Raw genomic sequence first — 22,502 nt, 5'->3', positions numbered from 1 at the left:
AGTGCGGGATTGGAGTTTAAAGCTGGGCCTCCAGTTACTGGCCCAAAGACTCTTCTCAGGGCAGCGCTGGGAGGGTCCACAAATGCTGACAAGGGTCAATTCTTGACGGTTGAGGAGACAAACAGCAGAGCAGCAACAGGGAACAACTCTCATGCTGGGCCTAGCGAGGTAAATTCTGGGCGTAACAAGTCTGATTTCTTGCAGGTGTGACGGGTGCTGAGAGGAGCAACAGAGAAGCAGCAAGGAGTGAATCACACCCTGGATACGAGTCGCAGGAAGCATGCAATGAGTTGAATGGGGGATATGAGTTTTATGATGGGTGGAACAAGTTACATGAGGGATATGAGCCGCATGGCACATGGAATGAGTCACATTATGAGTTTGAGTCTGCTCCTGGATGCAAGTTGCATGAGGAGTATGTGTTGTATGATGGGTGGAACGATACACCAGACAGACAGGAGATGACTCCTGGATACGAGATGCATGAGGCGTCTGCGTCATACGATGGGTGGAACGATACACCAGACAGACAGGAGACGACTCCTGGATACGAGATGCATGAGGCGTATGCGTCGTACGGTGGATGGAACGATACACCAGACAGACAGGAGACGACTCCTGGATACGAGATGCATGAGGCGTCTGCGTCGTATGGTGGATGGAGCAGGCCACAAGACAGAGACAAGTCAGCTGTGGTATATGAGCTGCATGCTGGATGGAGCAAGGGACAAGACAGACCTGAGGCAGCTCCTGGATACAGGTCACATGAGGAGCGTGCGTTGTATGATGGATGGAGCAGGACCCAAGAGAGACCTGACTCAGCTCCTGTGTACGAGCTGCATGCTGGATGGAACAAGTTGCAAGCTGGATGCAACGAAGCAGCTGCTGGATGGAAAGAGTCGGCTGCTGGCTATGCCCCAGCTCCCAGATACACATCACCTTATGAGTGGAACAGGTCAGCGGCCAGCTGCACCAAGGTGGCTGACAGGAGCAATGAGCTGGCTGCTGAGTGGAACAAGCCAATTGCAGATGAGAAGAGTCTACCACCAACTGAAATGAGGCTGCTCCCAGGTGGAAGGAGGCTACTCCTGGGTGGAACAAAGAAGAGGCAGTCAGATGGAATGGACAAGCTCCTGGGTGGAATGAAGAAGCTCCTGGATGGAACCAAGAAGCTCTTGTGCAGACGGAGCGAGCTCCAAGGAGGAACAAGTCCAGTCCCACCAGGAGAATCACAGCTGTTCTCTAAAGGAGCTAGTCGGCTGCTCCCGGATATAACCCGCTGGCCGCAGGCTGAAATGAATCAGTTACGAGGAAGAACAAGTCAGGTATTGCATGCAACCAGTCTGCTCCCAGATGTCAGCGGTCAACTGCAGGATAAAATGAGTCCACTCACAGATACAGCCAATCCACTTCTGAGTGCAAGAAGCAGCCTGCTACATGGAACAAGTCGGTGCCCAAATGTAATCAGTCGGCCCCAGGGGGGAATAAGTCGGCTCCCAGACATAACCAGTCATCTCCTAGGCAGAACGAGCAGATTCCCAGTCAGAAGCCACCTTGGTGTCCAATCCTCTAATTCCAGCTGTTCCCATGACTCCTTTATCACCAGGCTGGGGAGAATGCTGTGAACACCAGGATCCATTGGGAGGGAGGTTTCCAGAGGCCGCTGGCAGAGCAGGCAAGGGGCTGTTCAGTAAAGACTGGGACCAGAGCTCTCAGCATCAGTGTCTTTATTATTCACTGAGAAGCCAGCTAAACAGGACCTGCTTAGTCAGGGATGGGAGCACTGCTTTGAGGGCCCGGGGCCTTGCAGCCAATTGTGTCCCGGGGCTGCAGGGAGCTCCGGATCTCAACATTGCTGCTGTTGCATTGAGTCCTGCTTGTTGCTCACACACTAAGGTGACGGGGCCCTATAAGAGCCCAGAGAGTGCCTGGCTCTCCCCGGTGCCGTCAGAAGGTTACAGCCCCTGACTGCTGTGGCACGGTGCTCTTGCTTTGTCTCTCTTTGAGGGTGTGCCAAGGGCATGGAGATGCCCAGGGAAAGAAGGAGCTTCTGCCACAATGCAGCAGGGGAATGAGGGAGGGAAATTTGGCCTCGCTGGGCTGCGGGGGGAGAAGAGTGGGCACAAACCCCATGCCAAAGGCAGCTATGACCTGAATGCCAAGTTAGGTTGTGTGAGCGTCTGTCTGATGACAGTCTCTGGGATACTCTGCAGGAGACCGTTGGACTGGAGAGCGCTGGATGGGATGGGAGGGCTGAGGGTTTCTCCTCTCCTCCTCATGCCCAGACTGGCTTCTAAATCCAAGGAGGGCAAGAACTGAAGACCGAAATGACCAAGGAGATGAAGCTTTCTCTGTGGATCAGCCTGATGTGTTTGTGCTCTTTGTACTAGGACCGAGTCCCTCTTTGTTTATTGTCTGTCCCAAAAACTCAATTTGGGGTGGATGGAAAACACACTTTCCTTGTTTAGGCTTAGAACTTAGCTGAGGTTTTGTTGTGTACTTACCAAGGGTTGTGCTGAATTCTCCATCACGGACAAGTTTTAAATCAAGATTGGATGGGTTTTTAAAAGCTCTGTTCCAGGACTGACAGTGGGGCCTGTATTCTACAACAGGTCAGACAAGATGATCACAGTGGCCCTTCAGGCCTCAGACTCTACGAACCCCATCCCTTATGCACTCTAACATCCTGTTTGCTTTTTTGACCACAGCTGCACATTGAGCAGAGGTTTACACTGAGCTTCTGCAATGACACCCAGGTCCTTTTCTTGGGCTGGTCCAGTTAATTCAGACCCCTGTAAGAGGTGTGAGTCGTTTACATTTCCCCCCATAATGTGGATTACTTTGCATTTCTAAACATTGAATTTCATCTGCAGTCATCTCTCCCATTCACCAAACCTGTTCAGATCTCTCTCAAGTTCCCCACAGTTCTCTGTGGTCCTAGCGAACCGAAACAATTTTGTGTCAACTGGGCATTTTTCTACCTCACTACTCTCCCACTTTCCAGGTCATTAATACATAAATGAAACAACATGGGACCAAGTACAGAGCCTTATGGCCCTGCTGTTAACCTTTGGCCATGATGAAAAATTGACCATTGAACCCTACTCTTTGTTTTCGGTCTCCTAGCCAGTTTTTGAGCCGTAACTGTACTTTGCCTCTCACCCCATGACAACTTTGCCTTTTAGCAGCCTCTTGTGTGGGGTGTTGTCAAAGGCCTTTTGAAATACAAATAAATGATGGCAACTGATCTCCTTTAGCTGTTACTTCATTGGTATGTTTAAAGAATTCTAAGGGACTAGTGAGACATGACTTTCCTTTGCAGAAACTGTGCCAGGAACAGATATGTCTTACAGGTCTAGAATTCTCCAGATCGCCCTTACAGAGTTTGTTAAATATAGGCCCAATATTTGCTACCATCTACAACAGTGACAGCATAGAAGGAGAGGTGTCATATTTTTGCTAGGAGCCCAGCCACTTCGTACTTAAGCTCCTTCAGAATTCCTGGCTGGACTGGGTGGCCTCATGACTAATTACACTGTAAATGGCCAGTTCACTTCAGCATCTCTGCTCTGACACCTCCGTCTCACAAAGTCGTTGGTGCCTCTTTCTCTCTCATACACACACATTCTGCTCCTCTCTTCCCTGTTCTGGAATCCTGGTTGCTTCCCCCTGCCCCCACCTCTCTTTTTCAGCATCTGTTTCACTCCAGACCACTGTCTCCTCCTCCCTCTAACCTCTTCTTCCCTCATTTCCCCCAGGTTCTTTTCTACACCCCACCCCTTGCAGCCACCCACCCACCACCCACCTGCTGGATCATCTGCTCGCTGCTTTCACTCCATCCCTTCTCTTCCATTTCTCGCTGTCTGTCTCACTCTGTGTCACTCAGCTAGTGGGACTAACTCAAAGGGAGCCTGTCCCAAAATGGGCCCTGGCTCCAAACCACCACGATCTTGGGAGGAACGGTGGCTGGAATCCAAGCAGCTTTTCAAAAAAACCCACTGAGAGGTTACACAAACTAGCCCATCCTGTTTTAGGAGCCACAGAGGAGGAACTTCTACGTCCCAAAGCCCTATCAGTGCCATGTGTGCGGGTGTCTGGCAATGCTCAGCTGGGACTCCGGTAGTGCGAGCATCAGCACAGACAGCTGGCTGGGATTCCAGCCATGTGAGCTACACAGAGCTCGGGACCCAATGCAGTTGGGGCCCGGGAAACACCTGAAGTGCGAGGGCATATGTGCTCAGTGCAGCGATCTCCAGTGGCAGGCACACACAGGCAGAAGCTCTGTTAATTCACAGAACACCCTGTGTGTGGATGGGGCGAATGTTAACAGAGCTGTAGAGGATGTTCTGTATCTATCAGGCCACAGAACGAGGTGACTCAGTCCTGGGGATCCTGTGTCACCCTAAGGGGGAGAGAGAAGAGTGTGGGCTGCTCTGCAGCAAGGCATGACTCCTAAAAATGCTAATACGTATCAGCAGTGAAAGAGTTAATAGTGGGGGGGGTGCACTGCAGGTGACAGGAAGGACTGTCAAACAAAGGGTTAAACCGTCACAGCATCTTGCCCACTTGTTGCCTGTGGTGGATTATTGTAACCTCCTGAATGAAAGTGCAAAGCCCTGACATCACAATCAGACCGAGCTTTCCATTGGCTGCAGCAGTTGTTAATCAGCAGTGGAGGAATATGAGGGGCTGCTAGTGGGCTCCTGCCCCGCCCCACCTCCCCAGAGCAGCCCCAGGTGTGCAGTGAAATCCGAGAGAGGCGGGACTCTTGAGACCAGGATGCAGCTGGGATCTTCTCTCCTGCAGCAGTAAGGTATGGCCGGAGCTGTGTTCAAGCGGTAAAGCCCCAAAGGAGCTGCTAAGCAGGGGAGAGGCTCTGGGCAGTGGGGTGAGCTGGGTAGAGGTGCCAAGGATGGGGAAGCAAAAAGAAGGGGGGGATGGTGAAGGAGCAGAGGTGGCGACTGGAGAGCCCACGATACAACTCATAGAATCATAGAATATCAGGGTTGGAAGGGACCTCAGGAGGTCATCTAGTCCAACCCCCTGCTCAAAGCAGGACCAATCCCCAACTAAATCATCCCAGCCAGGGCTTTGTCAAGCCTGACCTTAAAAACTTCTAAGGAAGGAGAACTGGACCAACTGGACCAGAGCTGCAGACAGAAAAAAACGGAGAAGGAAGAAGCCAGAGTGTCAAGCGAGAGTCTCCTGAGTGTGGGCCTAATAACCTAATAAAGATCATTCTCCTAGCCCAGAGGTTCTCAGACTGTGGTCTGCGGACTACCAGTGGTCTGCGAGCTCCATTCAGGGGTCCGTGGATAGTTCCCTCTAAGGTGCACGCCTGGGCGGCTGCACACGAGAGAATGAAGGGCCACCCACCTAATTAGTGGAGCCGCGCAGGTGTGGCTCCACTAATTAGGTGCCTGGATCCTGGAGAAGATGCATGTGTAAGGTGAGGTGGTGGCCTTGGGGGGAATAGGGGGTAGGTGGGAGGGGGGCCGTGGGGTGAGAAGAGGGGGTGGGGGAATTTGGGATGTGCAGGGCTGCGGCGACCAGAGAAAGAGGCGACTTTCTCCAGCTCCAGGGCTGCAGCTGTCAGGAAGAGACCCCCCTCCTTTCCTGCCCCAGCTCTGTGGCTGCTGCGGCAGGGGAGAGACCCCCCTCCTTCCCAGGCCCAGCTCAGGGGCTGCTGTGGTAGGGGGAGAGAGGGAGAGACCCCCCTCCTTCCGAGCCCCAGCTCGGGGGCTGCTGTGGTGGGGGAGAGATGGCACATCCATCACATTAGAAAGGTAAGACTACTGATATTAAAATATGAGCATGCTTTTATTTGTAGGACAAAAAAATGTTTATTATTAAGGTTTCTTTATATAGTTTTACAATAGTTAGCTAATGGTACAAATGACATTTGGAAAGATCATTAAGTGGTCCCCCGAGACCCTCAGCAATTTTCAAGTGGTCTGTGAAAAGAAAAGTTTGAGAACCAATGTCCTAGCCCATGGCTTTGCCCATGTCACCCCCTCTTTGCCTCCATTCACTGGCTCCTCCTTCTCTACTGCATGAAACATAACCTACCTGTTTCAGAGTAACAGCCGTGTTAGTCTGTATTCGCAAAAAGAAAAGGAGGACTTGTGGAACCTTAGAGACTAACCAATTTATTTGAGCATGAGCTTTCGTGAGCTACAGCTCACTTCATCGGATGCATACTGTGGAACTACCTGTCTTCGCTTTCACTGCCTTTCATGGCCAGTCCCCACCCTGCCTATTAGAGAATCATAGGACTGGAAGGGATCTTGAAAGGTCGTCTAGTCCAGTCCCCTGCCTCATGGCAGGACTAAGTATTATCTATCATAGAATCATAGAATATCAGGGTTGGAAGGGACCTCAGGAAGTCATCTAGTCTAACCCCCTGCTCAAAGCAGGACCAATCCCCAATTAAATCATCCCAGCCAGGGCTTTGTCAAGCCTGACCTTAAAAACTTCTAAGGAAGGAGATTCTACCACCTCCCTAGGTAACGCATTCCAGTGTTTCACCACCCTCCCAGTGAAAAAGTTTTTCCTAATATCCAACCTAAACCTCCCCCACTGCAACTTGAGACCACTACTCCTTGTTCTGTCATCTTCTACCACTGAGAATAGTCTAGAACCATCCTCTCTGGAACCACCTCTCAGGTAGTTGAAAGCAGCTATCAAATCCCCCCTCATTCTTCTCTTCTGCAGACTAAACAATCCCAGTACCCTCAGCCTCTCCTCATAAGTCATGTGTTCCAGACCCCTAATCATCTTTGTTGCCCTTCGCTGGACTCTCTCCAATTTTTCCACATCCTTCTTGTAGTGTGGGGCCCAAAACTGGACACAGTACTCCAGATGAGGCCTCACCAATGTCGAATAGAGGGGAACAATCACGTCCCTCGATCTGCTCGCTATGCCCCTGCTTATACATCCCAAAATGCCATTGGCCTTCTTGGCAACAAGGGCACATTGTTGACTCATATCCAGCTTCTCGTCCACTGTCACCCCTAGGTCCTTTTCCGCAGAACTGCTGCCTAGCCATTCGGTCCCTAGTCTGTAGTGGTGCATTGGATTCTTCCGTCCTAAGTGCAGGACCCTGCACTTATCCTTGTTGAACCTCATCAGATTTCTTTTGGCCCAATCCTCCAATTTGTCTAGGTCCCTCTATATCCTATCCCTACCTGCCACCGTATCTACCACTCCTCCTAGTTTAGTATCATCCGCAAATTTGCTAAGAGTGCAATCCACACCATCCTCCAAATCATTTATGAAGATATTGAACAAAACCGGCCCCAGGACCGACCCTTGGGGCACTCCACTTGATACCGGCTGCCATCTAGACATGGAGCCATTGATCACTACCTGTTGAGCCCAACAATCTAGCCAACTTTACCCACCTTATAGTGCATTCATCCAGCCCATACTTCTTTAACTTGCTGACAAGAATACTGTGGGAGACCGTGTCAAAAGCTTTGCTAAAGTCAAGAAACAATACATCCACTGCTTTCCCTTCATCCTCAGAACCAGTAATCTCATCATAGAAGGCGATTAGATTAGTCAGGCATGACCTTCCCTTGGTGAATCCATGCTGACTGTTCCTGATCACTTTCCTCTTGTGTAAGTGCTTCAGGATTGATTCCTTGAGGACCTGCTCCATGATTTTTCCGGGGACTGAGGTGAGGCTGACTGGCCTGCAGTTCCCAGGATCCTCCTTCTTCCCTTTTTTAAAGATGGGCACTACATTAGCCTTTTTCCTGTCGTCCGGGACAAGTGGCAATCTAGACTGTCCCTGACAGGGGTGTGTCTAACCTGCTCTTAACAATCTCCAATGATGGAGATTCCACAACCTCCCTAGGCAATTTATTCCCGTGCTTAACCATCCTGACAGGAATTTTTTCCTAATTTTCAACCTAAACCTCCCCTACTGCAATTTAAGCCCATTGCTTTTTGTCCTGTCCTCAGAGGTTAAGAAGAACAATTTTTCTTCCTCCTCCTTGTAACAATCTTTTATGTACTTGAAACTGTTATCATGTCCCGTCCCCCCCCCCCCCGCCCCCAGTCTTCTCTTCTCCAGAAGAAACAAATCCAGTTTTTTCAATCTTCCCTCATAGGTCATGTTTTCTAGACCTTTCATCATTTTTGTTGCTCTTCTCTGGACTTTCTCCAATTTGTTCACATCCTTCTTGAAATGTGGCACCCAGAACTGGACGTAATACTCCAGTTGAGGCCTGAGTAGAGCGGTAGAATTACTTCTCATGTCTTGCTTACAACACTCCTGCTAATACAGCCCAGAATGATGTTGGCTTTTTTTTTGTAGCAGTGTTACACTGTTGACTCATATCTAGCTTGTGGTCCACTATGACCCCCTGTCAAGGTTCCTTCCCCACTCTGAACTCTAGGGTACAGATGTGAGGACCTGCATGAAAACCCCCTAAGCTTATTTTTACCAGCTTAGGTTAAAAATTCCAAGGTACAAACTATTTTACCTTTTGCCCTTGGACTTTATTGCTGCCACCACCAAGCGTCTAACAAATATATAACAGGGAAAGAGCCCGCCTGGAAACATCTTCCCCCCCAAACCCTACATCCCCTTTCCTGGGGAAGGCTTGATAAAACTCCTCACCAATCTGCATAGGTGAACACAGACCCAAACCCTTGGATCTTAAGAACAATGAAAAAGCAATCAGGTTCTTAAAAGAAGAATTTTAATTGAAGAAAAAAAGTAAAAGAATCACCTCTGTAAAATCAGGATGGTAAATACCTTACAGGTTAATCAGATTCAAAACATAGGGAATCCCTCTAGGCAAAACCCTAAGTTACAAAAAGACACAAACAGGAATATACATTCCATTCAGCACAGCTTATTTTATCAGCCATTTAAAGAAATCAGAATCTAATGCAGATCTAGCTAGATTACTTACTAAATTCTAAGACTCCATTCCTTTCTGTTCCCGGCAAAAGCATAACACACACAGAAGGGAGAGAGTTTTTGTTTCTCCCTCCCTCCAGCTTTTGAAAGTATCTTGTCTCCTCATTGGTCATTTTGGTCAGGTGCCAGCGAGGTTATCCTCGCTTCTTAACCCTTTACAGGTGAAAGGGTTTTTCCTCTGGCCAGGAGGGATTTTAAAGGTGTTTACCCTTCCCTTTATATTTATGACAACCCCTAATCTCTTTTCACAGTACTCCTTCCTAGGCAGTCATTTCCCATTTTGTATGTGTGCAACTGATAGTTCTTTCCTAAATTGAGTACTTTGCATTTGTCTTTATTGAATTTAATTCTGTTTACTTCCGACATTTCTCCAGTTTGTCTAGATCATTTGAATTTTAATCCTATCCTTCAAAGCACTTGCAAACCCTCCCAGCTTGGTATCCTCTGCAAACTTTATCAGTGTACTCTGTATGCCATTATCTACATAATTGATGAAGATAGAGAACAGAACTGGACCCAGAACCGATCCCAGCGGGACCTCACTCGAGATGCCCTTTAAGCTTGACTGTGAACCACTGTGAACCATTCTATGGGAATGCCCCTCTGCCATGTACATTTGGCCAAACTGGACAGCCTCTACGTAAAAGAATAAATGGACACAAATCAGACGTCAAGAATTATAACATTCAAAAACCAGTCGGAGAACACTTCAGTCTCTTTGGTCAATTGATTACAGACCTAAAAGTGGCAATTCTTCAACAAAAATACTTCAAAAACAGACTCCAACGAGAGACTGCTGAATTGGAATTAATTTGCAAACTGGATACAATTAATTTAGGCTTGAATAAAGACTGGGAGTGGATGTGTCATTACCCAAAGAAAAACTATTTCCCCTTGTTTATTTCCCCTCCTACTCTTCTTGTAAACTGCTGGAAATGGCCCACCTTGATTATCACTACAAAAGGTTCCCCCCTCCCCCCCCCTGCTGGTAATAGCTCACCTTTCCTGATCACTCTTGTTACAGTGTGTATGGTAACACCCATTGTTTCATGTTCTCTGTGTATATAAAATCTCCCCACTGTATTTTCCACTGAATGCATCCGATGAAGTGAGCTGTAGCTCACGAAAGCTTATGCTCTAATAAATTTGTTAGTCTCTAAGGTGCCACAAGTACTCCTTTTCTTTCTATGGGAATGATTTTCCAATGAGTTATGCACCCACCTTATAGTAGCTCCATCTAGGCTGCATTTCCAAAGTTTGTTTATGAGAAAGTCATGCGAGACAGTATCAAAAGCCTTACTAAAGTCAAGATATACCACATATTCCACTTCCCCCCATCCATAGGGCTTGTTACCCTGCCAAGGCAAGATATTAGGTTGGTTTGACACAATTTGTTCTTGACAAATCATAAGGACATAAGAACGGCCATACTGGGTCAGACCAAAAATCCATCTAGCCCTGTATCCTGTCTTCCAACAGTGGCCAATGCCAGGTGCCCCATAGGGAATGAACAGAACAGGTAATCACCAAGTGATCCATCCCCTGTCACCCATTCCCAGCTTCTGGCAAACAGAGGCTACGGATACCATTCCTGCTCATCCTGGCTAATAGCCATTGATGGACCTTTCAGAGTAGCAGCTGTGTTAGTCTGTATTCGCATGGACCTATCCTCCATGAATTTATCTAGTTCTTTTTTGAGCCCTGTTATAGCCTTGGCCTTCACAACCTCCTCTGGGAAGGAGTTCCACTGGTTGACTGTGTGTTGTGTGAAGAAATATTTCCTTTTGTTTGTTTTAAACCTGCTGCCTATTCATTTCATTTGGCGGCCCCTAGTGTGTCTGTTATGAGAAGACGCAAATAACACATCCTTATTCATTCTCTCCACACCAGTCATGATTTTATAGACCTTTATCATATCCCCCCATAGCCATCTCTTTTCCAAGCTGAAAAGTACCAGTCTTATTAATCTCTCCTCATAAGGCAGCCGTTCCATACCCCTAATCATTTTGTTGCCCTTTTCTGAACCTTTTCCAGTTCCAATATATCTTTTTTAAGATGGGGTGACCACATCTGCACGCAGTATTCAAGATGTGGGCATACCATGGATTTATATAGAGGCAATAGGATATTTTCTGTCTTCTTCTCTCTCCCTTTCTTAATGATTCCCAACATTCTGTTCGCTTTTTTGACTGCAGCTGCACATTGAGTGGATGTTTTCAGAGAACTATCCACAATGACTCCAAGATCTCTTTCTTGAGTGGTAACAGCTAATTTAGACCCCATCATTTTATGTGTATAGTTGGGATTATGTTTTCCAATGTGCATTACTTTGCATTTATCAACATTGAATTTCATCTGCCATTTTGTTGCCCAGTCATCCAGTTTTGAGAGATCCCTTTGTAGCTCTTTGCAGTCTGCCTGGGACTTAACTATCTTGAGTAGTTTTATATCATCTGCAAATTTTGCCACCTCACTGCTTACCCCTTTTTCCAGATCAATTATGAATATGGTGAATAGGACTGGTCCCAGTACAGACCTCTGGGGGACACACTATTAACCTCTCTCCATTCTGAAAACTGGCCATTTATCCCTACCCTTTGTTTCCTATCTTTTAACCAGTTACCAATCCATGAGAGAACCTTCCCTCTTACCCCATGACAGCTTACTTTGCTTAAGAGCCTTTGGTGAGGGACCTTGTCAAAGACTTTCTGAAAATCTAAGTACACTATATCCACTGGATCCCCCTTGTCCACATGCTTGTTAACCCCCTAAAATAATTCTAGTAGGTTTGTGAGGCATGATTTCCCTTTACAAAAACCATTTTGATTTCCCCCAACAAATTATGTTCATCTATGTGTCTGACAGTTTTGTTCTTTACTATAGTTTCAACCAGTTTGCTCGATGCTGAATCAGGCTTACTGGCCTGTAATTACCGGGATCACCTCTGGAGCCCTTTTTAAAAATTGGCGTTGCATTACCTATCCTCCAGTCATTTGGTACAGAAGCTGATTTAAATGATAGGTTACAAACTATAGTTAGTAGTTCTGTAATTTCACATTTGAATTTCTTCAGAACTCTTGGGTGTACACCATCTGGTCCTGGTGACTTATTGCTGTTTAGTTTATCAATTTGTTCCAAAACCTCCTCTAATGACACCTCAATCTGGGACAGTTCCTCAGATTTACCACCTAAAAAGAATGGCTCAGGTTTGGGAATCTCCCTCACATCCTCAGCCATGAAGATCGATGCAAAGAATTCATTTAGTTTCTCCGCAATGGTCTTATTGTCCTTGAGTGCTCCTTTAGCACCTCGATCGTCCAGTGGCCCTACTGGCTGTTTAACAGGCTTCCTGCTTCTGATGTACTTAAAATGTTTTTTTGCTATTACTTTTGAGTCTTTGGCTAGCTGTATTTCAAATTCTTTTTTGGCCTTCCTAATTATATTTTTACATTTCATTTGCCAGAGTTTGTGCTCCTTTCTATTTTCCTCATTAGGATTTAACTTCCACTTTTTAAAGGATGCCTTTTTTCCTCTCCCTGCTTCTTTTACTTTGTTGTTTAGCCACGTTTGTTGTTTAGTTTTCGGTTTTCTTACTATATTTTTAAATTTGGGGTATACATTTAAGTTAAGCCTCTATTATGGCGTCTTTAAAAAGTTTTCATGCCGCTTGCAGGGATTTTACTTTCAGTGCTGTACCTTTTAATTTCTGTTTAATTAATTTCCTCATTTTTGTGTAGTTCCCCTTTCTGAAATTAAATGCTACAGGGTTGGGCCGCTGGGGTGTTTTCCCCACCACAGGGATGTTAAATTTAATTATATTATGGTCACTATTACCAAGTGGTCCAGCTATAATCACTATTTTTTCATTTGACTGTGTCTCATCAGATCCTACCTGTATTTTATCTTCCATCCTCTCCTCCTTACTAGGACATAGAGAGTCTCCATTACTAGATCCTCCTCCAGGGGATGTCTCTGTCCGAACCATGTGCTCCTCCACACCTGTCGGCTCTCCCCCAGCCCTGAGTTTAAAAACTGCTCAATGACCTTTTTAATGTTAAGTGCCAGCAATCCGGTTCCATTCTGGTTTAGGTGGAGCCCATCCTTCCTGTATAGGCTCCTCCTTTCCCAAAATTTCCCCAGTTCCTAATCAATCTAAACCCCTCCTCCCTACACCATTGTTTCAACCACGCATTGAGACTCTGCAGTTCTGTCTAACTGGCCCTGCGTGTGGAACTGGGAGTATTTCAGAGAATGCTCCCATGGAGGTCCCGGACTTCAATCTCTTACCTAGCAACCTAAATTTGACCTCCAGGACCTCTCTTCTATCCTTCCCTATGTCATTGGTACCTCCATGTGCCACGGCCACCGGCTCCTTCCCAGCATCCATGCTGACTGTTACTTATCACCTGATTATCTTTTAGGTGTTTGCAAACTGACAGCATCTCATTCACTGTTGAAAAGTCTACTCTTGCCTCCGCTCAGCCCATGAGGCCGGCACCTTGGCGCTTTCTCCCAGGTTGTCCCACAAGCTTGGCAGGAGCTTCCTCTAAACAGCTGCAACACCAACTCACTAGCCTCCTCCTTAAAACTCCCCTTTGCCATGAGGCTTGACAGCATTTTGGGCTGCTGGTGTGCTGAGACCACAGCCTATCAGGCCGACCAACACTGTCTCATTGTTTCCTTGCGCTCCTCCTCTGTCTGGAGCCATCTGTTGTGTCTCATCTTGTATGTAGATTGGAAGCTCCCTGGGGCAGGGAGCATCTTTTTGTTTTGTGTTGGTACAGAGCCTAGCACAACGGGGTCCGGGTTCATGCCTGGAGCTCCAAGGAGCTAGAGAAAGCCAGCATCTCGCTCTCCCTTTGGCTGCCATTATAAATCTCACCCCACGATGGCGCTAAGCTGCAGTTACTGCACTGGCCTGGGACTCCACAGATTGGGGTTCTCTTCCCTGCTCTGCTACAGACCTGGGCGAGTCCTTTCGATTTGCCAGCTGTAAAATGGGGATAATAGCAGTCTCCCTACCTCGCAGCATGATGCGAGGGCAAATCCCAAATTCCTGGGAGGTTCTGATCCTGCAGTGAAGGGCTCAGAGAAGGCCCATGTGCTCAACTATGAGAAAACCTGCTTAGCAAGTGACCTGTTCTTGTCCGCACCAGCTTCAGTTTCAGAATGGATTTATAGCATAGCCCCAGGCCTGGCAGGCTGCAGGAGTCCCATTCAGACGGGAGAGAGGCATAGGTCAGGGTAGCCAGGCTGCCTCTGAAAGAAACGGTCACAACCTCCTGGCCAGAGGCAGAGGAGACAGGCAGTCCAGGTGCTGCCAACACCTGGCCCCCAGGCAGTTGCCGAGAAAGTAACCAACCAGACCCCCCCCAGTCTGCGAGCTCCAGTGACGTGGTGGATGCCCCATCCTGTCAGAGGGGCAGATACGACCCTCCCCAACTCTGCCCGGGCCTTCCCCATCCCGCAAACAGCACCCCAGGTTTATGGGAGTTGAGCCTCAGCCAGCCCCCTCTTCCATCCCCGTCTGCGCCGCCCCTGGGCAGGGTGTAAATGGCACCATCGGAGCCAGAGGAGCCAGAGGAGATGGAGGTGCGGAGCTGGCTGTGGGGAACACACTAAAAGCACCACAGTTCTATACAGTCTCTTTAGTGACCCTCCCAACGGCCCATACACACCACGAACAAGAGGAAGGACAGACTGGAGCCCACGTAAGAGCCCTCAGGGCTGAAGACCAATCGACCAGCAGAACCCGCTAAGATCCATCAGAGAGGGAACAACAAAGCCACTCCAGATCAGCCTCGCCCCTCTCGCCAACACCCAAAAGTGAGACACCACCACCTGCTGAGCAATGGTATCAAAGCCTAATGACCAAACAGTATCAGCAGCGAGCCCTAATACTTAGGAGCCACCGTGCCTTGATACTACAGCGACTGGTTGTCTTGGACTCACAGGCGCTGTGCTCTCTCGGCTCCATACGGCCCCTGGGAGGAACCCCCTTCAGTGTGTCAGCCCTCCGGGAGGGCTGCACTGACCCTCCGAGGTTAGGACCTCTGGCCCCGCCACCTCCTGGGACTGAACCTCGGAGCCTTCAGCAGCCTCTCTCTCTTTGAGCCCCTGCAGTGAGACGGCTTGTACTGGACACCCGGGGCCTCCACACCCAGAGGGAGCAATGCCCCCTGATCTCAGCCACTGTTGTAAAACAGGGGGGTTTATCGTACATCTAAACCCAGCAGAGGCACGTCTCAGGGCCTGGGGCCTGGCCAGTCTCATCAACGTCCATCAGGGTCTGTCCCCGCCCCATGGGCTCAAGCTGCTCTTTGTCCCAGTCCAGCAGCCCCCTCCCTCCAGCTGACCATCCCATATCGCCTCCCCCAACAGCCCCTCATCTATCCTGTGTCATTGGTCCCAGGCAGACAGGCCCCCTGGCCTCCTCTCTCCCATCCTTTGTTCCCCCTGGCTGGGCAGGTCACCGGGGCCCTCTCGCCTCAGCCCTTTGTCCTCTCACTGGCCAGAACCGGCAGGCTCCCAAGCTGGGCTGGGCCTCCGGGTCACTGGTTACTAAGTTCCACAATGTCCAGGCCGGTGTCCGGGGCACAGGCTGCTAGGTGAGATCACACCTAATCCTCTGCAACAACAATTCCCCCCACCCCTCGTTACACACACAGCACACAGGGAAACTAAGGGACACACAGTGTTTGTGCAAAACGCTAAGAAAATCCCCCACTTTGTCTAACTGGCGTTCTATAAATACCACAGACAGACTAGATAGCACCGATGGCTAAGGACATGAGGCAGAGGCACCGACTTCTTCTCTACTTGAGGGGGCTGCTCAACCCCCCTCCGCCCAAGACCCCTTCCCGCTCCCTCCCAGCGCCTCCTGCACACCGTGGAACAGCTGATCGCGGCGGGTGGGAGGTGCTGGGGGGGGGGGGAGCAGTTGATCAACGTGGCCGCCAGTGGGCGAGAGGCCCTGGGGGGAATCGGGGAGGGGGAAGCTTGACTGCTAAGCACCCACTCATTGTTTTCCATGGTGCTCCAGCCCTGGAGCACCCATGAAGTTGGCGCCTATGACAAGAGGTAATCATTATGTCCTAGGAGGCCATCAATAGTACAGGCCATCGGTTATACTGTATTCTCCCTTAAAGACGTACGAATCCTAATCTATCGGGTCCATCTGTCTTTACGGACATGCCAATGACAAAGGCCCAATGTCCCCTGCACTGGGGGAGCGAAGGGGAGCCCTGACTTCAAACTAGTGGGTAAGAGGCTCAGCCCACAAGAATGGTGAAATGAGAGATCAAAGGAGAAAAAGCAAGTGGTGGAAACTCTCCCATGCCCCACCCACATCTCAAGCGCCACCCACTCAACATCAAAATGATCAGCCACTCCCAGCAGGTGGTGCAGATCTGTAATCCAATCAACCCTCTCTATCTGGTCTGCTTTGATCTGCGGGGAATTAGTTAATGTCTCACTCCCCATCGCTAGCCTATAGAAGGGACACCACCTTGAAATGAACTGGGGCGGCGGAGAATGTGGGAATTTGTCTCATATTTTTATGAACAGTATGTGTGTCTCATTATACCCACTCACTTTGTACTGCTGCCCATTGAGCAAGAAGGCTTGGGGCATGAGACACAGGTGGATGTCAGATGTGCCTGTCTGGATTGGGACTGGTTACATTATCAAGGACTGACTGGAATTAACACATCTGAATGAGGGCCCTGCAGGGACAATGGAAACCTCAGTGAAGAACTGACTGACTCCAGGGCAGGACAGATGGACAAGGTGGGTTGGGACAGGGTAGTTGAGGGAGAAAGTTTGGTGGCCAGACTGAGCAGGAGAGAAGGAAAGATGGATTTCTGAACCGTTAGTAGACACAGGAAAGGGGGAGTGGGTTGGACAGACTGACACATGCCAATAAACAGGGGCTCAGGACAGACCGAACCCAGCGGGAGCATGGGAAAAGAGGGAGAGAGGGTGAGAGCTTGGGTTGAGAGTGCAGGTTCAGTGCTCGATTCAGGCCGCAGCCGGATATTTCTGACAGCGGGGGGCGAACTGCCCCCTCCCTGGGACCTCTAGGCTGATTGGTCTGTTCTGCGCTCCACAGGGCCAGCTCTTCACAGGACGCACCTGTTGCCACTCTGCATGAGAATGCCCAGCTAGACGAAAGGCCATGATCTCCACGGACCACGGCTCAAGCCCAACCATCTTGTGCTGCATCTCCAGAGACGCCCCCCCTCCTGGCTGGTTCTGCTGCTCCGCTGGCTGGCTGGCCTCTGCCCAGGATTGACGGTCACCATGGGGGAGTACTACGAAGTGCTGCGCATTCCCTGTGATGCCTCGGACGAGGACATCAAAAAGGCGTAAGTCCTTCCTTGGAGCATCCCCTTCCCCACACATCTCGAGGGCACGGTTCCTCCTGTCTCTGTCCGTGACTGCCAGCACTCTCCCAGCCCCAGGGCCTCCTCCTAACTGAGACAGAAGTGGGGGTCCTGGTTGAGATCCCTCCTCTGGTCAGTGGGGCTGTTGCTCCTCCTATTGCCGGTCAGTGCAACTGGAGGGTTGTGGCACAGTGGCTGGCACCTGCAGCGGGGTGTAAAGGGTTGTGTAGGGGCCCTGTTGAAGCCAGCATGGGCAGGTGTCACTGACTGTCTCTGGACCCGTGCAGGTACAGGAAGGCGGCGCTGAAATGGCACCTGGATAAGAACCCGGGGAACAAGGAACACGCCGAGCAGAAGTTCAAAGAGATCGCGGAGGCCTACGAAGTGCTGTCGGACAGTAAGGGGACGGCGTCTCCCCAACCCAGCCATCCGCCCTCGCTCAGTGCACTGCGGGTCGATGCTCCCATGCGTCTCGCTGCACTTGTGTTGTGCTCCTTGCGGCTGCTTGGGCAGCAGCTTCTGATGCACACGCTCCGTGTCTGTGTGTCTGTCCTGGGGCACCAGCTTTGCACAGCTCCCTGGAGACACCTCTTGGAGCGGGTGGGGTGCTACTCTCTCCGGCTCCATCATTCCAGGTTCTCCCTTCCCCTCCAGCACAGGCCCCAGGGAGGAACGTTACCCTGCAGCTGAGCCTCAGGGCATCCTTTCGCCAGGCCTTGACCCCTGCCTGTGGTTAGGTGCGGGGTACCCAGGTCCGATGCTGTAGGCCCCTGGCACAGAAGCCAGAGCCCCATCTCATACTGGAATCCTGCAGCATGGCGCACCTGCACCCTGTGATGTGGAGTTACCCTGGCACCGTTCACCCAGTGTCAATGTTAGGGATCTCTGTAGCATCTAGCGCCACGGTATCCACACATCTCCCATAGCTGGGCAGGGACCCTGTGGCAGGTTATCTCTGTTCCTCCTAGGTTCTTTCTCTACAGCGAGGCCCCCTCTGGCTCAGTACTGAGGCGGAGGGTCAGCCTGGTGAAAGGGCCGCTGTGTCTGCAACGAGAAGATGGGCTGGGTGACCTCTCGCTCCTTCTCCCTTCCAGAGAGCAAGCGCGATCTCTACGACCGCTACAGCAAGAATGGGCTCACGGGGGCAGGTGAGTGACCCACCCTGACCCTGCCCTCAGCTGACCCTGCCCAACCCTCTGGCTTCAATGAGGCCAGAATTTGTCCCTGCGGTTGGAACTTTGCTCCCAATTCTGCTGGTGACGCACGAACCAGAATTGACCCCGGCTCATTCTCCGCGGGCTGGGCTGGCTCTGCAGGGCTAACAGGAGCCCAGGGCACAGAATGCTTGCTTCTGTCCGCCTGCGAATATCCTTAGGGAGCCCATCGGCCAAGGGAGGAGGGGCCATGTTCCAGATCAGCATCGCACTCAGGGCCTTTCCTCCTGGCCCCAGAGCTCTGCAGTGGGGAGAGACAGGATCCCAGCCTTGGCAGCCCAAAGCAGGGTGTCCTGTTTGCTTCCTGTTCTCGTTCCTTTTGAGGACCCTTGCGAGGGCTGGCAACCAGGGTGTCGCATTTGCCATTTCCTGTCTCTGCCTTTCCCTTTCTGCAGGGCCTGGGGGATCGAGGGCTGAAGATGGAGCCCCTAGATTTATGTTCCACTTTCGCAGCCCCCATGACATCTTCAGAGAGTTCTTTGCGGGACAAGAGCCTTTCTGTGGTGAGTGGGAGCCTAAGATTCTGTGGGACCAGCTGGCCCAGGAATGAAGCTGGGGCCTGAGGGAGCAGAAGGGAGGTTCTGATGCGATCAAGCAGGTGCTTAGGTCCTCACAGCTGGGACAGAGCATGGCCTTGGTACTTGGCTAGAGCAGCTGAAGGGAGAAATGAAAGAGGAATTATTCTGAACTCTCCCAGTGGTGAATCGCAGGGCTTTCTCCAGAAACCCAGTGGGGTCTCCACATGCTCAGCTCTGAACAGTTCCCACGGCAATCAGCCGGAGGGTCCATTAGGGGAGGCGCACATCGGTACAGCTGTGTACGACGGACCCTGCATGTTCTCTGAATCTAGGGCAACGGAACATCCGGAGCCCTGGCTGCCTAGCAGAGGGGCTGTCCTGCCTGGTTGTGGAGTCTCCACAATTCATTGTCATTGTCCACAATGCCCCAGAGAGTCCCACAATCATATCTCGGCCTGTCAGCAATGGGATCCTCTCGCATGGCCAGACATGCTTCTCTTTAGCCAAGGAGTGGAGATGGGGAGTAGGAATCACCCCCTATTCCTGTCCATGGGCTTTCTGCCATTCTCCTCTGCAGACCCCCTGGTAGTTGGCCTTGCTCCCTGTCATCCTGTGTCACCCCCCACCCTCCCCAGCTCTTCTGACTCACAGGGACATTCTCTCTCAGAATCCAAGAAGAACATTTTCCTTTAAATTTCACACCTCCCATATATTTCATTCCCCACTGCCCCTCCCCTCACACTCTAGGCTAAGCGATGCCCGCTGAGCCATTTGGAGCCTGGGACTGGCTGAACTCACCTGACAATGTGTTTACCACCCTGTTTTTCAGGATCCTCTGGACCCTTCAACTCCAGCATCAACGCAGGAAAAGACTTCCGCTTCTTCTCTACCTCGACCAAGTTCATCAATGGCAAACGCATCACAACCAAAAGGTAAGGAGGGGCCACCAGCCGGTGGGAGTTTGGCTAAGCCAGCCTGTCTTACATCAGCACGGGGGGCAGCCCACTGGGCCAGTAGGAACAACAGGCCATTGTTTAGGTGAGCAGCATGGCCCAGTGGATTCAGCGGGTCAGAAGAACCATGTTCGACTCCTGCTGCACGGGGCAGTTATCAGATTGGGCCATGTGTCTGGAACAGCACCCTAAGGGGTTCAGAAGAGAATAGCTGGGGATTTGGGGGATGATGTTGAGGGTCTGGAAGTGATATATATAGGGGTGAGGTGTTTAGGTTACTCCTAAACAGATGCTTCCCCTTCTTTGGCTCTTGTCTACTTCCCAGGACTGTGGAGAACGGGCAGGAGCAGGTGGAAATTGAAGAGGATGGGGAGCTGAAATCTGTCCACATTAATGGTGAGAAGCAGAGTCTTCCTGGGCCATGGATGGCGCAAGAGACTGAGAGCAGGGAAGGAGCAAAGCTAGTTTCTTGGGGCAGGCACTGGCTCTCTCTGAGCTTACCGGGACCCAGCAGCCCTTGACCAAGTCCCCTTGGCTGCTCCCACCACTGAACAAATCCCCCAAATCCAGCTGCCACTAGCTAAGTCCCTCTGGACCTGTCTGCTCTTGAACAACACCCCTTGTACCATCCTCTACAGCTAGCCCGTGAGTGGAATAAGGGCCTTAAGGTCAACCAAGGTCTTTAGTGCTGAGTGAAGGCCCAGCTGCTGGGTGAGGCTGGACCTCTGTTACTGTCCTAGGTGATGTCCCAGTGGGGGATGGGAGTTTAAAGCTGGGCATCCAGTTACTGGCCCAAGGACTCTTTTCATGGGAGGGCGGTGGGAGGGGCTGAGCCCAGGCTCATGGCTGCTGCTCGATAGCTGGAGAGGTGCCCAAGTTTTCTTCTACGAATGCTGATGAGGGTAATTTCTTGCAGATATGGCTGTTGACGAGACAAGCAGCAGAGCAGCAGCAGGGAACGAATCTCATGCTGGGCCTACCAAGGTGCACTCTGGACATAATAAGATGCATGCCAGATACAAGTCAGCTCCTGGATCTGAGTTACCAGTGGGGAGGCAAGAGTCCCACATGGAAAAGAAAGAGTCCCATGCTAGGACCGAGTTGAATCTCAGCTCCGAGCCGCAGGCTGGGAGGAATTAGTTGTATGCTAGGAGAAGAGAGGCCCAGGCTGGGGGAAGGAGGCATGCCTGCAGGAGCAAGACACCATGAAGCAGCTGCAGAGTGGAAGGAATCAGCTTCCAGGTAGGAGCTGGCTCCTGGCTGGAATGAGCTAGCTGTGGAGAACAGGACTGCTACGGGTGGGATGCGACTGCTTCTGGATACAAGTCAGCACCCGTGTGGAACTAAGAATGGAGTCAGGTGTCCAGTGGAACAAGTCGGCTCCCTGATGTCACCAGTTGGCCCCAGGACGACACAAGCAGGTTCTCAGGCAGAAGCAATCTCCGGGTCTTGTCCCTTAATCCCAGCTACTTCCAGAATCTCTTTCCCCCAGGCTGGGGAGAACGCTAGGAACAGTGGGATCTGTTGTGAAGTTTTCCAGATGGCACTGGCCAGCAGGCGAGGAGCTGTTCAATACAGATGGGACCAGAACTCTCAGTCTCTGTCTCCGTCATTCTCTGAAGAGTCAGCCAGTGAGCAGCTGCTTCGACAAGGACAGGAGCAGAGCTGTCTCACGGCCGAGGACTGGTCTGGCCTCTAGAGGTCCAGTATGGTGGGGGCTGTTTGCAGCTCAAGGATCTTCCATTGCTGCTACTCCCATCGCACACAGGAGGACATGGGTCCTGCTAGCTACTCACACACAAAGGTGATGGGGGGCCTATAAGAGCCCAGAGAGAGCGCTGGCTCCCCCCGTGCTGTCAGGAGGTTACAGCCCCCTGGCTGCTGCGGCTCGGTGCTCTTGGTTTGGCTCTCTTTGAGGGGTGCCCAGGGAAGGGAAAGGGGGGCGCATTCACAAGGCAGTGGGGGTTATTTTGGGAAAAGTACAATTGTGTGAGAACTAGTGTTAGGCAGCTCAGCCCTGAGGCCCTGTATAGAGTGTGGTAACACCCTCCCCTGCTCCCCACAGAATGGCTTTAAGTAGCCACAGGCAGGTGGCTTCTGGCCTGGCAGGCTTTGGGGCTAAAGAGGGCACACAAAGGCACACTTGTGCCAAAGGCAGCTATGACCCCTGAATGCCAAGTTGGCTGGTGTGAGCATTGGTGTGGGGACAATCTCTGAGTTACTCTGCTGGAAACAGTGGGAGAGATTCCAGAGGACTGGGAAAGGGCAAATCTAATGCCCATCTATAAAAAGGAAAATAAGGACAAACCAGGAAATTACAGACCAGTCAGCTTAACTTCTGAACCGGGAAAGTTAATGGAGCAAATCATTAAGCAAACAATTTGCAAACCTCTAGAAGATAATCAGGTCATAAGTAACAGTCAGCATGGATTTGTCAAAAACATATTGTGTCAAATCAACCTGATATCTTGCTTTGGCAGGGTAACCAGCCTTGTGGA

At 50.7% G+C, this 22,502-nt stretch overlaps 1 protein-coding gene across 1 annotated transcript; it reads left to right on the top strand.

Annotated features, from left to right (window-relative positions):
- The first annotated feature begins 17,236 nt into the window (after positions 1-17,236).
- On the top strand, positions 17,237-21,703 carry LOC144272348 (dnaJ homolog subfamily B member 2-like). Its single transcript, XM_077830349.1, has 7 exons — positions 17,237-17,301; positions 17,607-17,716; positions 18,414-18,467; positions 18,929-19,036; positions 19,881-19,983; positions 20,330-20,400; positions 21,627-21,703. The coding sequence occupies exons 1-7, from the start codon at positions 17,237-17,239 to the stop codon at positions 21,701-21,703; spliced, it is 588 nt and encodes a 195-aa protein (XP_077686475.1).
- The last annotated feature ends 799 nt before the right edge of the window (positions 21,704-22,502 follow it).

Source organism: Eretmochelys imbricata, chromosome 11, assembly GCF_965152235.1.
Source record: "Eretmochelys imbricata isolate rEreImb1 chromosome 11, rEreImb1.hap1, whole genome shotgun sequence".
NCBI classification, from domain to species: domain Eukaryota; kingdom Metazoa; phylum Chordata; order Testudines; family Cheloniidae; genus Eretmochelys; species Eretmochelys imbricata.
This window is presented reverse-complemented; position numbering and strand designations above follow the sequence as displayed.